Source organism: Falco biarmicus, chromosome 9 (assembly GCF_023638135.1).
Source record: "Falco biarmicus isolate bFalBia1 chromosome 9, bFalBia1.pri, whole genome shotgun sequence".
Classification (NCBI taxonomy): domain Eukaryota; kingdom Metazoa; phylum Chordata; class Aves; order Falconiformes; family Falconidae; genus Falco; species Falco biarmicus.
The window spans coordinates 28,216,821-28,234,750 of record NC_079296.1 but is presented as its reverse complement, the minus strand read 5'-3'; the positions used below and the strand labels follow the sequence as shown (position 1 = coordinate 28,234,750).

General features: G+C 36.7%; 1 protein-coding gene across 1 annotated transcript in view; it reads right to left on the bottom strand.

Annotated features, from left to right (window-relative positions):
* LOC130155597 (gamma-aminobutyric acid receptor subunit pi-like) overlaps positions 1-17,930 on the bottom strand; it is a 47,284-nt gene that overhangs the window by 12,656 nt on the left and 16,698 nt on the right. Inside the window, exons 4-7 of the mRNA XM_056353030.1 lie at positions 10,148-10,215; positions 8,538-8,755; positions 7,849-7,931; positions 3,221-3,358 (exon numbers count right to left, since the gene is read on the bottom strand). Of these exons, the coding sequence (XP_056209005.1) occupies positions 3,221-3,358; positions 7,849-7,931; positions 8,538-8,755; positions 10,148-10,215 (507 nt within the window). The remainder of the gene's footprint in view (positions 1-3,220; positions 3,359-7,848; positions 7,932-8,537; positions 8,756-10,147; positions 10,216-17,930) is intronic.

Here is a 17,930-nt window from a genome sequence, read left to right as displayed (position 1 = left end):
TCTTCCATTGAAGAACAGGATTAGACTTCAAAAATATTTCAAAACCAGCCTGAATAAAATAAGACACAATGCAACAAAAGCAAGTACAAAGTCCTACACTCAGATGGGAATTACTAGCTCCCCAAACAGAGCGCGGGAAACATGTGGCTACAGGACAATAGTGGAAGTGGAGTACTAGAAAGAATCACAAGCTGAGCAAAGTCAAAAACTTACAAAAACTTTCTGCAAGAAAAGCAAGTATCACGTTTGGATTGGATATGAATACTGGAATGGATAAAGATGAACAGTAAAACTTAATAAAACCTTCCCTCCCTGGAGGATACCTGATGGAAACAAGGTACCTGGTTTTGGGTGCTGCACATCAGCAAAGACATGAGAAATTGAATGGGAGAACAGCAGCAAAGACAGAAGATCTAGAAAACTGGTTATACGAATTAAAAAGGGGAAGATTGCTGGTCTGAGAAAAGAGATATATCTGTCTTGAAATACTGAAAGGGCTGCTGGAAAACAGCAAAAAAAATGTCTTCCATGTTCTGCATAATAGGTTTGAAATGCAGCAAAGGAGATCAAGATTAGACATGAGGAAAATATGCATGTAATAACGACCAAGAAAAAAAAAAAATCATCTAGGGAGCTTGTGAAGCAGACACTTCGGAGATTTGTCTAACTGACTCCTAGAAACATCTGTCAGGAAGTAGGCTGTAGATACAGATGACCTCGCCTTGCAACATGAGTAGATTAAATGAATTCTTAAAGCGTATTCCAGCCTTAGTACTATGATTATTTACACAAAAAGCAAAACTAACAGTCCTTCATTGCTTTTATGTTTTTCCAATAAGAAAAGCAAGCTTTTATATCACTATTTATTACTCTGAGAACGCAGGTGGTGTTGGCTAGACAGATAAAATAAAAACCCAGCGCCCACTGATGCAGATACACTCTTGGACCCCAAAACTATGTATCAGTGTATGTAGAACAAGGACTATAGTTAAATACATGTTGAAAGTGGTCCTATAAATTTATTTACCCATGTCCAACATGAAATTGGTCTGTACCAAAACAAAATCGACACCAAACCCCAGCCAGAAATCTAGCTGAATTATTCAAAGTACTTACTATTACGTGATTACAATAATGTGATTGCTATTATGTGATACATGCTGTTCTATGAACAAGATTAATCTACAGTGTCCTTTTCTTAAATTTACTGAAGTTATTTATGCAGGAATTTTGCCGACTGCGTTTTAAATTTGGCTCTGTCTGTGGCTGTACGTGAACTTGGGCTTTGCATTGTACAATATTTCACTTGCACAGCAGCTGTACTGTCTGTTCAAGTTCACAGAGTATCAAATCCTGATTGCTTTTTTTGCTGTTAGGAAATACTACACACAGTTCTTTGCTATTTTTAGCTTTACCCTTTTGAATTGTAACCATTATAAATAACTTACTTATAACGTAACTCTTCTTCATAAAATACTCTCAGATATCTATTAATGGTGTTAAGGAAACGGGAAGCATCATTCTTCATTTTGAAATTTATTACATAGTTCCATAATCTGGTTGCTTTTTCTTTTAATATGGGCTACAGTAGGCACTGCTTTCCTAAAAAGGAATCTGTAGAAAATAGCAACTAAAACATAATGAGTCAATAGAAAATTAATAGGATTGTGAGGTTTCATTTTAAAAATACTGCATAGCACTTGATAACATGGCTTTCTTGAACACAGGCATTGAAACAAGCAGGTGTAGGAAATTTTAATCAAATTAAGTTGCATGTGTTAAAATGTATAATTAAAAGTGGCTTTTGACTTTATACATATGATTCCTGCCAACATACAGGGAGCAAGACATCCTTGTTTACTGAAAAGGGCACAGTTCATTTGATCATGCCTTTTTAGTTGTAATTGGAAATTGGGTTTAGACTATTTGGTAAAAATAATAATATAACTTTTTGGCTTTTGAGTCTGGATTCTTTGATAGAAGGTGGTAAGAATTAAACAGGTTTCCTCTTCTTCTTTCCTGTATGGTGAACGGGTCCTAATACCCTCTGGGCAGAACAGTAGTAAAGGATTATTCTCCTTTGATTGAACCCGATGATACTTACCCTGAAGCTGTAAAGAGGAGGAAGGCAAGCAGATGTCGTTTATGTAAGTAGCAAGATAGTTTGTGATGCTGGAGCCTGCTAGTATGTATTTCTATATCCATTTACAGAACTTTGACTTTTAGCCTGAATTAATATCTGAAATTAGATCATAGTTTCCCTGTGTTGAATTATTAAAGCAGAAAAACCCAACGATGGACTAGAGAAACTGTATTTCTGTGGCTCAGAAATAGTAACATGTCCTCTGGTGAAACTACAGCTTTGAAGGATGTGTGTGTCTTCATTTAAAGATCACCCTTTCAGTTGGCATGTTGACTTGAACAGAAGAGAAACTGAGTACACAGTGAAGAGCAGCAATGAAGGACCTAAGAGTAACTCAAAGTGCACAAAGCAGGTTTGGCAGGTCTTGAACTCTCTGAAAGCCCTTTCTAAATCTCTGCAAAATAAACAGGAGCAGATTTTCCTGAGATTAAGTCCTGCAGTTAAAGGAAACTTTCTACAGCAGTTTCCTAAGATCAGCAGAAAAGCAGGTCTGTGGAAATGCTTCTGGCCCCTCCTTGGGCAGGGGAACCTCAGGGTGGGCAGTCTGTGCTCTGCTGACAATGAAGAGCAACTCCTAGAAGTACTAGCCACGAAACCCAACTCCTTGCAGTTGTTAAAGCACCCAGCATACTCACAGAAGTTTCCGTAGCTGAATAGAGGCTTTTGACTTGCCTAAAAAAGCCAGAGCGGCTGTTTCCAGGCAGGCTGACAAGGTGTTCTGAGCTGGGTACCCAGGGTCCCTGGTCACTCTCCATTTTATATGCCCAATTTACAGCCTGCTCTTCCTTCACAAGAGCTCTCCCTGTCATTACACAGAAGTAGTACCTCTCTTGTTTATCATTCTTTTCAGATAATGCACGGCCTCCAAGAAAACACCCAATAATTCCCAACCTTTACGTTAGCTGGGTCCCTGATGCTAGCATCTGGAAAAGTATTTATTGTTTAAAGAACATAACCTAGTAGAAAACCGAAACAGTCACCCTAACAGAACGCAATGTGCTCAGCTTTTCAATGTTGCTCTGTTTCCAGACCCATACTCCAAATTGTACCTAGAAAGCGTTATAAGGTTACTTTTACCTGTCTCATATACTGCTTCAGATACGGAGGTGAAGTGGTCTTCTACTGTGTATTGTGCCAGCCGGAGCGTGTCCAGACCTCGAACTGAATCATTTCCTCTAGTCCAATAAAACATGACATCATTGATGTTATAACCCCCTGTAGTGATACACAAGCCAACAAAAGTGTTTATTTTACACAATAATTAATTTGCATTGAGCACACTTATGGTTCAGCTGTTTCTTATTTATCTGGCTGAAAGAACAATTGGACATAAACAATGATGGGGTTTGGCAGAATGTAATGTCTGTTTGCAACAAAACTCCCAATAACATGCAAAGTCTTGTAATTTAAAAGCTGAGAGTTTTTTGGAGGTGGTCTTTTTTGTATCTTTTATTCTAGTATAGACAAACTAATAAAAGAGAGTAGTACCACATGGTATTCTAAAAGCAAAAGCTATTAAGCTTTAAAGAAATACAGCTTCTACAAATTACAGTACTGCCAGCATTTGGACTAAACTCTAAGCATGCCCTTTGTTGCATCCCAGGATGCTGTTTCTCACTGCAGCACATTTGGTCCTTATTCCCATGGCAACGAAGGGATGAGGAGAGCAGCAGGGCTGCTGCACACTGGCGCTATGCTCTGAGCTGGCCTTGGGTCCTCACTTGGGACCACACTTTGGCTTAGGAGATTGGATGCTTCTCAAGGACACCAGCTTAGATGCTGATGTTTCTGCAGGCTCAACAGTGTGGCACGCTTCAGAGGCCCCAGAAGATTTCCTTTTAACCTTCGAGTAGTAATCAGGAGCTGGGATTGAGTACAAGTCATCTATCAGAAGGCAACTGTATTTTGCACACACTTGTCAATATGCAGCACAATCATAGCTAAAATACCTCTGTAGCTTTTTCCCATTATATTAGAAGGTAGGCAATTTTCAGACTACCGTATATGATTAAGATTATGTTAATGTAATTTACATGTTAACAGGGAGTATTTGAACATCTTTTCTTTTAGCTTACTTAGTTCAATCATTCTTGTGTTTGACAGACTTATATTGTGCAAGTTAATAGCTAAGCTTAGGGGACAGAAACATGAGCAGATGACTATTTTTAGTACTTCAGTCAATTGTAAGTAAATTACAGTGAGACAATAATGCAATACATTGCACAGGGGTATAGGGCGCAAAAAGAACAAAGCTCTAGAATCACAAAAAAAGAGATGCATTAAAATAAAAAGAGCATTTTAATACTTTTAAGTTAATGGCTTTGTTTCTTGCCATGACAAAACATAACAATTTCCTACAGCCATTTAATGTAGGAAAAACAGGAGTTCAGAAATTTCATTTCAAGGAAACTGTGCTGATTACCTATTAAAATGCCAATTTCACCTGGAAATTCTTTCCCTGATCATTCTTTCAATGTAAAATTTGTTTTCACTATACTGGCAGTTTTCTGAAGATGTACCATGACCGGGAATCTCTGGTCATGTTATCACATATACAGCAATAGAAGCCAAAACACTGCTGCGTCAAAAGACTAAGCCAAAACCAGGCCCATCCAAGCTAAGCTCTTGACTCCCTAAAATCACATGCTGGGAAATTTCCCGGATTTGAGACACGAAAAATAAAAGTAACATTTCCTAGAAACAAATGATTGCTTTGTCCTCCGTCAAAACAGAGGTTCATAGAAGCAGTTTTTACGTGTGACTCCAGGCATAGATTCAGTTTACTTTCCTTCACTATAAATGAACTGCAGATATTTGAATAAAGCCTAAAGAACTAGAGAGTACCACAGTAAATTCTTATTTATTTTTACAAGATATTCAGTTTTCCAAGGTGTGTGAGATGGAAGTTCTTGATGCCCAGATGGGTGATAACAAGAATAACTCCAAATGAATTGTTTTGTTTTAATAGAATCATTTTTTTTCCAAAGTATTTTCATTGGCTGAACAATTAGTAGGTTTTGGTGATCCTTTCTATGAAATTCTTTGAAAATACTAATTCCAAAACTCTATTTGTGAAGAATTTTCATGGGGAGAGTCTTCCCAAGAGCCAGTAAAGTGAAATAGTACAGTGCTCCCTCTATGCAAAGTTACTCTTTATTCAGGGGATTAATATTTTACTAATTATAGACAGTATAAAAAATTTAGAGACAAAAATCCTTAAGCCATGTCATTTGGCTTTTACAAGTAATCTCTACTCTTTTTACATTAAACTGAGTTTCCATTCTAACTAATACCTCAAGCCCAAAAATGTCTCATTCCTGTACTTTGCTGATACAGTACAAGCAGCTAATGTCAACAGGGTTAACTACAGGAATAGAAAATTTGGGATTAAACATTCATAATACTTAATACAAATGAGTTTCTTTACCTTTCTGTTGCTAATTTTAATTTCCCCTGATTGTCAAGCACAACTTAAGTGCCTTCATATGGCTCTTCACTGAAAAAATGCTAAAGGACAAGTTCAGAAAGGAAATAATATTTCAGATGGGCCCAAGACATGAATATGTATTTGGGCTGGAGGCCTGTGTGGGAGGAAAAAAAATGAGGAAAAAAGCTTTCAGCCCAGCGTGAACAAATGGTGGTGTTCCCTACCACATGGCAGGGAGCATGAGCCCCCAGGCAGCACCAGCCAAGCCAGGAGCCCTCCAAGTCCCCAAATGTCACATCTGCCATATCAACAGAGACTCAGAGTGGCAATTCTCTGTCTCCTAACATCTGCCAGTACTGCCTTCTGGTGTTGCTATAATGGGGGTGCGGGGAACAACAGACATTTTGGCTGAAATGTATTTTGCCATGTAGAAAGTATAAGTCAATTAAGGTTATTAACTAGTAACAGCAGAGCAGCACATTGTAAAGGCCACTCCGGATGCTTTACCACGTAAAGCCATTACTTGGTAATACCATGTCGTGTTTGTCTTTACATTAGTAATCACTTAATAGAAGGCGTAACACTGTTTCAGCTCAAATATTTGCTATATATTTTACATTCTATTCAAAAACATCAGTATCTGTGTGGATGTGTATGGATGCTTGCATTCACTATTTTAATTCCAGGTAATGGTATTTGCAAGCAGTATTCCAGGATGATCTCATTATTCGTCTATAAACTAACATAGCTTATCTCATGAGGGAACACCATTTCCAGTGTACCCAAAAGTACCTATAGTGCACAGAAGAAAAAGGGCCACAGCTAAAGGCATGTTCTTTCCTTTTTTATTTATTGCTTCTAGCTGCTTTCCTCAAAGCTAAACACCAATGTCATGGGAACATTTGTTAGGACATTACTATGTTTTCCCCTTGGACAGGAGACACATGTGCTGTTGAAAAAGCAGATGGAATCATTCTGAAAAATGCTTAATTATATAGGGATTTTTCCTTTTTTAAATCCTGTTAAATAAATTTTAAGTTCCTGTGGGACACATTTCATTTTGGAACTAGAGAAAATACTAAATGACTCATTAGGCAATGCTGTTGATGTAAATCCATATACATTTATTTACCAATATGCTCTTCCAAAGAGAAATAAGTTAGAGAAATCCAAATTCTAATTCAGTTCACTATTTGTTAAACAGATCTTACAAAACTGCTGATTCTAGAGGGACTCCTGTGTGAGGAAGGTTTTTGGGTTGATTTCCTCTGTGTTTCTGTCTAAAGTGAAATTTTGCAGCAATCTTCTAATTGGTCATGAGCAACAAGAGATAAAGAACACACACACACGCCTGAAATGCTAAGGACTAAAACCTGACAAGTACTGAAAAACCTTCCAAAAGATTATGAATATGTATTAACATATATATGAACATATAGTTTCATCTTACAGAATTGTTACTTTTTGCATGGGATAATGTAAAAGGGTATTTTGAGAGAGAGTTGTCATGTGAATAATAGCAAAAATTTAACTATAAACATGCACATTTGGATACTTATAAAGTGATCATGTCTGTAAAGTATTAGAGAGCAAACTTTTCACTAAAATTATGAAGACATTCATTGATAAAATGAGAATGTATAAAGGTACATTTAGTCTTGGTCCATCAATTGATGGCATTTTTTTCCCAGGGCACTGGCACAGAGACATTTAAATAAGTCACAGTAGGATCTGTATACAGCCATTTGAAAGCAAACTGTCTATGCAATTAACTTTTTTCAATATGAAAAGAGTAAATTAATTAAATATGAAATCTATGCCTTACAAATAGCCTTATTCTAATTTCTTTCTTTCTTAAAGGAATTGTACCTCGGGGGGAGTGGGGGGTGGGGGTGGTGAGCATGGAAATATATACTATCTGAAAAAGAAAAAAAAAATCTCAGCTATGATGGAAAATGTCTGCTAACAGACCTCCCCCTGAAGAGCAACAGAATAACTGCAGGATGCACTGCAAAATCAAACCTATGATAATCTCCTGAGATTTTGTTTAATATTAACAGCATGGCAGCATTTCAGTACTGCCACACTATATTCAGTGATGCCTCATGCATTTATCTTTGCATACAGATACTATTGTTATTCAACAGGGACTGGTCAGGTACTGTCCCTTGGCTTTTTGAAAATTCCAGCCTCTTCAATAATAATATTTAACAGCCCTTAAAATAGATCACAGATATTCTTCTAGCTGTATAAAAATAGCGAAGATTAAGTGTCTTACAGCTTTCCAGTTGCAAAGTACACATCTGCTTATCCATCGGGTATTTGGTCAGATCCATGCTGCATGCAACAGTTGTGGTGATCCTTGAACAAAAGCAAGCCATACATTTTTATTGAACTAATATTTGCAGGCAAATATCTATTGCAAGGAAAAAAAAAATCTAATATTTACTGGTATCTAGTGTGGAAGAGTAATAGCATCCCAAACAGGAAACCATTCCAGAATAACCAAGTTTAGTGGCAGTACGAAAAAGATCCCCCTTACTGCTTCTTCACTTACTGTCTGCATTTTCCTTTATTGATATTTTGCAACATATTTCACAATTTTTTTTATATTTATCAAAATCTATTAGAAGGGATAGTCTGCAATAAATAATCCAAATCAGTCATCACAGCTTGCTTTCCTTTGTGGCGTCTTCATTGCAAAACAAGAATGGCAACATGTGACTCCTGTATTTGCTCTACATGAAAGCAGAAGGGTCTATTTAGGGACAAAAAGGAGCCTGATTATGAAATTTAAGAATTTCATCATATTGGTCAATAATATTACATATTCATAACACTACAAGACCATGCATATTCTACTTTTACAAACAGACCAGTTTCTTAAGCATAAAATCATGCTAACCCAGAAAGTTCAAAACGTAAGTAGAAGCCAAACATAAAGGCTATTATGTGGTATATACATACCGTAGAGCATACAAGATTGTTCCATTAGGGTATATTCTTATAAGACGATTCTCGACAGTGATATCATGAAGAAAAGACTTTTTTGAATCAACTATGAAGGTATCCGGTACCCAAAGCATTTCCACAAGCCGGCCATCTAAGCTTAAACTCTTATTACCATCAAAACAAAGTCTCTCATCAGTCCATCGCTGCCTTAGAAATATGGTAGCCGTGTAGTCCTGAAAGAGAAAAAACAAATTTATCACACAGACCAAACCTGTATTAGATTCTGTTTTACAAAAGCGTATGGAAACAGTTGTTGGGCACAAACAGCTTGTGTGTGACTCTCCATGTCCCATTCCCAAATGCTTGCACTCTGACAGCAGTTGTACTGGCTCTTGTACTGCCAAATTTTCCAGCACTTGATGTGAGGTTATCATTAAGAAATATTATCTTGAGTAGATTTTGGTTTTACAGTCATTGGAATTTTACAGTATAAACTGATGGCCTAAGTCTGGGGCTATAAATCAGCTGAAGTCATCTAGAGCTTTGTAAGCAGATAATCTGGCTCTGTAAATCTTTAAACTTTAGAATGCTTGTATAAGTGGTTGCAAACATCATTTTGATTACAAACTACTACAAAAAAATGCACTTTAAGAAAACTTTGGAAAAAATGTATAAACTCAGAAAAAGAAGTTAGTGAAATAGGAAGGGAATCATCATTTTTAGCACAATTTATTCTTTCAGTATCACAAGGGAAACAGCGGTGCCAAATTTATCAAGACCTTGTATATAACTCTCCACCCAAATCATCTTCAGTTCAGATATGCCTTGTAGTCTTACATAAAAACGTACTATTTCTTAGCAACTTTTTAATCAACTTTAGCTTTTATGGTATGTTTTTATCAGCATGAGAAGTTCATCTTAAGTTCTAACCTTAGTTTCCCCTTTCTAATACTAGCCAATACTTACTAGGAGCTGAGGGATTCTAATACTCAATTCCTGTGGAAGCCTCAGTAATTAAATGGTGAGGTACTTGTTGTATATATATGTACACATTATATATATACACACACACTTTCCAATACTGAATATCTGATTAATGGATTTTGCCTTTTATTTCTATGTACCAATGGAGTATCTTTAATTAGAAAAAGTATACTCCACATCATACTTTGCTCAAAAATAAATAAAAAATTAATGAAACAGCTGGAATAAATTAATGTGTAACAGTAAAAGAGGAAAACAAGCAGAGTTCAGCTGTGTCTAATCTCAAGGAAAGAGATTAGTGGTGGTTTCAAAGTCATGTGAATATATCTTTCATTTTCTGAGATGCATAAAGATTTAGACATTTCATCTGGCAGATAAATACTGTTCTATATGCCTTTCATTAAGATTAATAGTCAGTAGCAAATTTCTGTTTGTGTCTGAGACATGTGATTTGCATCTACATTTCTATACTTATTCTAGTGCTATAACCGCTGTCTGTAGTGAAAAAAAAAATTCCATCTCCTAACACGTATCGATTGCACAAGAAGAAAAGCCTCAAAGTCACACTGCCAGCAGATGTAAACACAAGACATTAGCTTATCAACAAGCAAAACAAAAAAAGATTGCAAAAGCTACAATACCATATTTATTTCTGATATTGTATCAATGCTTGCAATATCCAGACTCATTCCAACTGACACAGGACCATCTGCAAAAAAGAGAAAGTCAGAATCTAGCACAGAGTTCTTAAATACTCAGTGTTCAGGAGAACTGGCTAGAAAATTTTCCACAACATAATCCACTTGTTTCCAAATGTTTAGTATCTTTTTAAAAGGAAGTATTCCTCAAACTTAGCTTATGAAAGAATTTTAACAATTTCATAACCAAAATATAATACTTCTAGATTAACAGTATCTTGGTTTTAATAAACATGCTTTATTTCCTAAATACTTCCTGATTTATATAATTATTTTTTTTTTATTTCCAGAAAAGAGTGCTGGGAAAATTGTTGCACAATAAGGTGCAGAAGGCACAATCCCCATGGTACATCACACCCTTCTGCTCTGAGGTGCAAAGCACTGGAAAGAATTCTTCCAGTTGCAACATCTGGTCCATCAAATGTTGGTGAACTAAGGAGTTGCACCTGGTAATGTCATATGGTTAATATCAAGATGGGGTAGCTAAGTGAATTTATTTACTGCCTATTTAAGAATATATCTTCTATATTGTGTTACTGCACTTCAGCATCTTGCTTTTGACCATTAGCAGTTAACTTGCGATTTAAATATTTGCATTTATCAAGAAAAACTAGTAATTTTATTCTCCTGATATATTAACATCTAATGAATGTTCGTTCAGTGTGATTAAATACCTAAGTAGTTGTCATTGTAATGTTAGCATGCTCAGACTCTCATTTCCTTGTGAATGTGCATTTCATGGTGTCAGAAGGAAAATCACCAGCTGTATGTTTCAAAATGCAGACTTTGTGCAGAGCTTTCATGGAAACAAGACATTACTCCTGGTTGGTTATGTGCAAAATAATTAATAGAGTACATGTACAAGAAAATTCATATTACATAAATGCATCTTTCCAAGTCATTGAGAAGCACAGGAAGTAGTACTGAGAAACACACAACTACTTTAAATAAGATCTGTGTAGCTGATGGTGCCAGTCTATCACAGGCACACTGCTGAAACCTCCTCATGGCTCCCTGCAAAGCATTATATACATAGCTCATATACTCCCAAACAGCATCTAGAGGAAGATGAGGTCCAACCTACCCTGCTGAATAACACTAAAGAAAAATGTCATTTTAAGTGGTGTAAGTGTATTAGGTTTTTTTCCAAATAATTTCCATTCGTAATACATGTGTTAAACATCTGGCAGTCCTGAAAATCTATAAATGCTTTGTTCCGGACTCAGTTCAAATATAAAGCTCCAGCTTAAAGCAGGACTGTAGGCTTGCAGCATCCCCTGATGGTAATTTACATGTTTATTATATATTACAAATTGTATACAGAGATCAGAAGAAATTGTTCATCTATCGGAAGAGGACTTTGGAGGCTAGCTGTGGAAGAAAATTATTTAACTGAAAAGTTCCCAGACAATTGACAGCTTGCTCTTTTTTTCCATTCTTTGCAGGTTTTGATACTCTAAGAAAACACTTATGTTTTGTCCCTGCAGGGTTAAAAATTTGCCCCTCCAGGAAACTCAGCCCAATTTTCTAGGGTGCAACAGCAGAGTCAATTGATACTTATGCTTACCATTGTACTATATCATGACAGGTACAATATTGCCAGCTTCAAAAGATACATCTGACCCTCAAAAATCCTTGTTTAAAAATAAGTGTGATTTATAACCCATTTCCTGATTTTTTTTTATAGCCTTCCTACAGATTCCCCATGTATGACTGTAACAGAACATAGTATTGACAACTGTCACACAAGAATTTGGGGAGGGGAACCTCACCATACAAGGCATATGCTTAAAGATGGACCATCCTAAGGAGATGACAACGCAGTGTTCAGCTGACTATGTGGGAATTGTGGCTGGGAATAGTCAGACTCTCCTATTATATCACATTATATTGGTAGGAACAACATTTGATTCTTGCCTGGTTAAGGCTATACAGATTAGGGGAAACGTTCACTAGCAGTATTCCAGTATCATCAGTGCTATTGTTATACCTCAGATGAAAAGTTGACTTTCCAGAAATATTACTGAAATGATATTAGGTTTAAATTTTCCAGAATCACAGACACAGGACTTTGTCCATCTCTTCCTTATTTCCTGTTGCACTGTTTCTCAAAATATTAGGTAACAACAGAACTGTAGCGTTGGGTGACTCCCAATCACCAAAAGACATCTAGCTTAGGTTAAGAGGTACTTCAAGCTCAAACTGATCGAACTGTGAGGCAGGGCTGTGCCAGGACAAGTGCTAAGGAGTGGTCAGGTGGCCAGGATAAAACCATCCTGCTCTGCTAGTCTTCACAGGAAGGCAGGGAGGAGGCATGACAATTACAGAAGGGTCTTTATTAACACAAGCTGCTGGGAATAGCTTTGCTTTAACAGTTTACCAAATCAGAACAATATTAGTAGTTAAATGCTAATTTCTTTTTTGTATGTGAGGCTTAAATACAATTTATGACACCTTACTAAACATGCAAAGTATTAACAGAATGAGCCTTCCCATAATTATCCACCAGGGTTTCCCCTGAACTTCCTCTGAAAGGTCTCCTATTGACAGTGTCAAAAACCAGGCAGTAGACCAGAGGCAGTCAGTTCCTACATTTCCATACATTTGGCAGGAATTGTATGTATAATGACATCTTCAGAAGGAAACCAAAGTCAGTCTGTCCTGCATTAGCAAAGGGAACCTTCAAAACACAGCAAAGAAACGCCAAATGCTGTGCCTTGTTACAGCAATGGGTGCACAGTAATTAACATACATTTTAACTTTTACTGAAACTGGTGCACAAAGACTGTTACTTTACACATTTTACAAGTATTCATAGTAATCCTGTATGGGAAAGCAGCCAGAAGAGTGACAGAGAGCATACCTAAAAATTAAGTTTGGATCACTGCAACGATCACAGCCTGTTAAACTTTGTGCCAACAAAACAAACCACCACTGTCATGTATGTATTTAACTCTGAACACCTACTACTTAAATCCATCGGCACTATCAGCACTGCCTGTGCTGAGCTGTTAGTACTAGCTTTTTCATTTAGTTAAATAAAAAACTTAAAACAATTCTGACACTTGGAAATATCTCAAAAAAAGAGATGGCTTTTTGAAAGAATACCTCATCCTTGCAGCCATACTGGATAAAACACTATGCAACTAACAGAATTAGAAAGAAAAGTATTACTAGAACAATTTGTTATAGTTTCATGAAAAACTGTTTGTGTCTGCCTTATTGCAGCTTTGCTTTGTTTTGGAGTATTAAGGGACTTTTATCTGAAGTGATACATTACGCTTGGATTTTTTCAGTGCATTTAACTTCCAACCACAAGACATCTTTCTTGACAAATATACATTATGTGAAGAGACAGGACAGATTAAGACATGCCCTCTGACATCTCAGCTGTAACTGTTGATATAAAAACATCAGAATACAGAGCCATTTCTAGCAGGAATCTGCTTCAATCCTATTTGTTCGCATCAGTGATCTTTAGACAGTGATGTAGCTCCACTAGTACAGTTTGTGGACAAGAAAAAAAAGTGGAGGGGATTGTAACAACAACAGCTTGTTTAATCATTTGTCAGAAAAACCTATTTTCATGTAGCCAAATGCAAGTAATTAGCATGGTGGGGACAAATAACGCAGGCAGTACATACAGGATAGGAAACTATCTTGGCAAGCTGTGCCTTTGAGAAGGATTTAGAGGTTGTCACAGATAATCATTTCAACATCATCTTTCTGCATTATGCTTTGGCAGAAGCACTATTGCAACAGGGAGCAATACACAGAATTGAGTTGTCTTGCAATCTAGACTTATTGGCAAGACTGTTATGAGATTACTGTGACAAGATTTGTTTTCCACATTTGGAAAAAAAAGAATCTGCAAACAGCAGAGAAATATTCCAGAATACAGAAACAACTCTGGAAGCTTAATATCAAAGGTTGTAACAAAAATTAAGGAACAGCATTTACTCAGCTGCTCAAAGAGAAGCCAAAGTGGCTATTTGCCCCAGTGGCAGTAAGTGCACAGAAAAGGTATCCAGTAGTTAAGTTGTACCCATTGTCTGACAAAGCAAAGCAAGATCCCAGTTTATGGAAGCTAAAGACAACATGAAACTTCAGATAAATGCTGAGTTCTAGAGACATTAAATGATGAACAGTAATTAAGTTAGAAAAAAATTAATTTGAAGGGGGGTGGGAAAACCATAAAACAAAAAACCAAACCACCTTGCCTGCAGGAAGCTGGGTTTGTTGGCAGTGATAGTCTCACTGTGTCTCTCATTTCCATGGGAAAGGAAGGAAAATCTACATTACCAACTGTATACTGAAGTTTACACTTTATGCACCAAGTCATTGATTTATTAAATCATAATTTTAAGGCTTCATCAGGGATTCAAAAGATATTTTTCCCCATATACAACTGGCCATAGATATTCTGGGCTTTTTGCCTTTGCAAGATTAGACATTGGATAACTCGTACATAAAAGTAGTCTTTAGATGATTATTACTTAGTATTTCTTTCTCATGTACCCTGTGGGCTTGTCTCACTAAATCAAAGGGTCTTAGAAACAGCAAACATTCTGGTATCTCCTGGTCTCATTTGGCGGTAAACTGTAAACTCTGGAGCACTAAAATATCTTAATCTAATTAAACTCATAGAATTTAATATAAACAACATTTGAGAAAAAATATAATGACTGGTCTTACACAGAATGTTGGACTTGAAGATTTAATTCACTTTCTTGAATTTAAACCTTAAGACCGTGAAATGTATTACTCTTTATAAAGCTAAGGGGGAAAAAATATCTTTGAAATGTGGTTTAGAATAACTGATTTAAGCATGACACTTTTCTACACCACTTGAAAGCAGCTTCCATATTCAAATATACTTAGCTGTGACCTTTTCCTAGTGTCTCTTTTTAATTGGAACACTTAAGCTATCACATTCAATCACAGAACAAAATCTGTTTGTATAAAATTATTTACAAGATCCTATGCCTCCCTTAACAACTCTATGAACCTGATCCAAGGCTCACTGAAGTCAGCAGGAATTGCTCATTAATTCAGAGAGGTTTGGCACAGCACCTAAAATTATAAAATTGATGTACACTGTTTCAGCAAAAAAAACTGTTGTTGAAATCAGCTTGTATTGCTGAGATAAAGTGTCAGGGTTGTGTAGCACATTTAAGGTAAATAACTGTGCATTTTTCAATCTCTTATGTCAGCTTTTCTAGGGAAGAATTTCACATCTATCTGAAAGTCTAGGATGGATATTACTGTGTTAAGGCATAGTATCTACTAACACTAGTATAGCAGTATTTCATATTCCATTCCAAAGAATGGTTAAAATCTTTCTAGATTAGGCAATTTTTTAATTTGCTAATGGAACTTCCCAGGTCTATCTGTTCAGTTTATTAAGATTTGCTTGATGAACCAGCTCAAAGAGGGACATTAAAGCGTTATAGTTAAGGAAAGAGAACACTCTTAGTAATAACATTCAGATGGCAGAGCCGAGTAGCCAGTCCAGCTGGGACTCCTCTGTACTAAACACTGTGTAAAAGTACCCCCACAATTTGGTAACTGGTATGTGCCACCCACCACGGCCAGACATAAAACATTCCATTTCACTTGTCTGCAAACCTTTGCCATACTAAGACTGGCTTCACCTGGTCTAACTGTAGGCACCTACTCAAGGGCAATGACAGTCTGTACCAGGCATAAATAGCAGGGTTTCAGTAGCAAGGGTCTGGAGGGGTGACCTGAGGGGGAGGAGATGAGTAAAGCAAGGTGAGATTAATCCAGGCTCAAAAATCTAGAAAACTATTAGTTCCAATCCATGCAAGAGAAGATGACAATTTTTGTGTTATATGCACAGTCATTGGATTCAAGAGAAAAATCTCTTAATATAGTCATAATCCCCTCATTAGCAACACTAGCCAAGTTGGAGCCACTTAGGTAATTTCCAGCCACCTACTAGTCTCAGCACAAGGACCAAACACAGGAGACAGGCACATTGAGGGTTTATTAAACTAAGCATTTCTGAGCTGCCATAAAGTTTCCTTGACTAGTAAATTTTTCTGTTTCTCCTGGCTTTAGGAAAAATAGAACCTTCATTTTATGATCATTTGTTTATACCTAATGCTTTCTTTTCAGGACTAAAAAAGCACTTTGCTAAACATTAAGGAGTTCATTGACACTAATTTTGTAAGAGTATGATTGTATCTTGACAGCAAGCATCACTGCAAAAATCTTCATTTCCTGCTTGAAGAAAAATTTCAAGGGCAAATCACTTTGACATGACTTTGAATTACGTTATTCTAAAATTCAGCCTAACCTCTAGCCCTCTCACTCTTTATTAAAAAAAAAAAAGTCACATTTCAGTGTTCCATTATAACTAGGTAACATTAAGTTCAAAGCATTGTAGATGCCAACAAATAACACCATCTAGTCTTAAAACAAACTTCTTCATGCTTATTTAGAAGCGCAGTTCTAACTGACCACCAGATAAACAGAAATATGCACACTTTTAACAGTAAAGGAATACTGGCAAAATAAAAATCAAATAAAGCCACATGCCTTAAAGGGGATGACTGTAGATTTTTTATATATATATTTCTGTATATTAACATACACATACTAGGTTCCCATTTTATGCAAATCCTTTCATGCGCTTCAGACAGCAAACACACATCTTGGGGTTAACATGCATATACATCCTTTTCTGTTCATGTTGCTAGAAATGCAAGTTTCCTTCTCAGAGTAAATCAGCATTGATGGGTTGATACAATTAGAACCGTGCAGGTTTTTATAGTAGGTGATAATCTCTACCAGTACCAGAACACCCCATTTTATGTTTTTATTATGCACTTGTTCATTAACCTGCTCAAGTCAAACCAGCACTTTGATCAATCAAAAAAGGATTGTAAGATCAGTCTCTTACTATTAACATGCAAATGTCATACCAATTAAACATTTGGGGGCATAAGGCAGGTTAAAAAAAAAAGTCAGAAGTACGCCTGAGTACCTTGATACTCTGGTTTGATCAACTATTTAGCTAGTGTGCTGTAGCCATTGGTATAATTCTGAGTAAAGCCAGTTACACCAAAATGTTTCTCATGAAGAACAGATACAAGATACACCAGCTGCAGGCAGATAATATGCACAGAAATAAAGAGAACATTACACAGAAGAAAGCTAGGATAGCTGTGGTCACACAGACCAGCACAATCCACTGATCTGTTAAATTAAGTATTTAGGTGGTTTACTAGCTCTGCTTCTGAGAAGAGCAATAGCCTCTCCTGGACCTGAATCTCATCTGAGCTGCAGTGCACCTTGCCAGTAACAGAGAGGGGTCAGGGCTGAGCAGATACAACTCCCCACCCCACCCTGAGCACACATGCCTCTATCACATGGAAAGTCATCCCAGATAGCCTTGCAAACAACTACAGGTCCAAAAATATGGATGAGCACTTTCTGGCTTATCTTAACCTTCTTATTCCTACCAAAAAAAAAAAAAGTAATTTCTCACAAAACCACCAACCCTGCATTTAGAAATGGCATCAATAAAACATATTTGAGAGTCTCAGCCCATTACTTCAGCAGCAGGGCTAATACAGACCCATCTAAGATTTCCAGATTTCCAAGACAGAGTTTGCATGTCTGAACTGTGGCGAGCATATACAGTGATGCTGGCACTGTCTGGAAATGCTAGACTCTCTCTGCATATGACATAGACTTG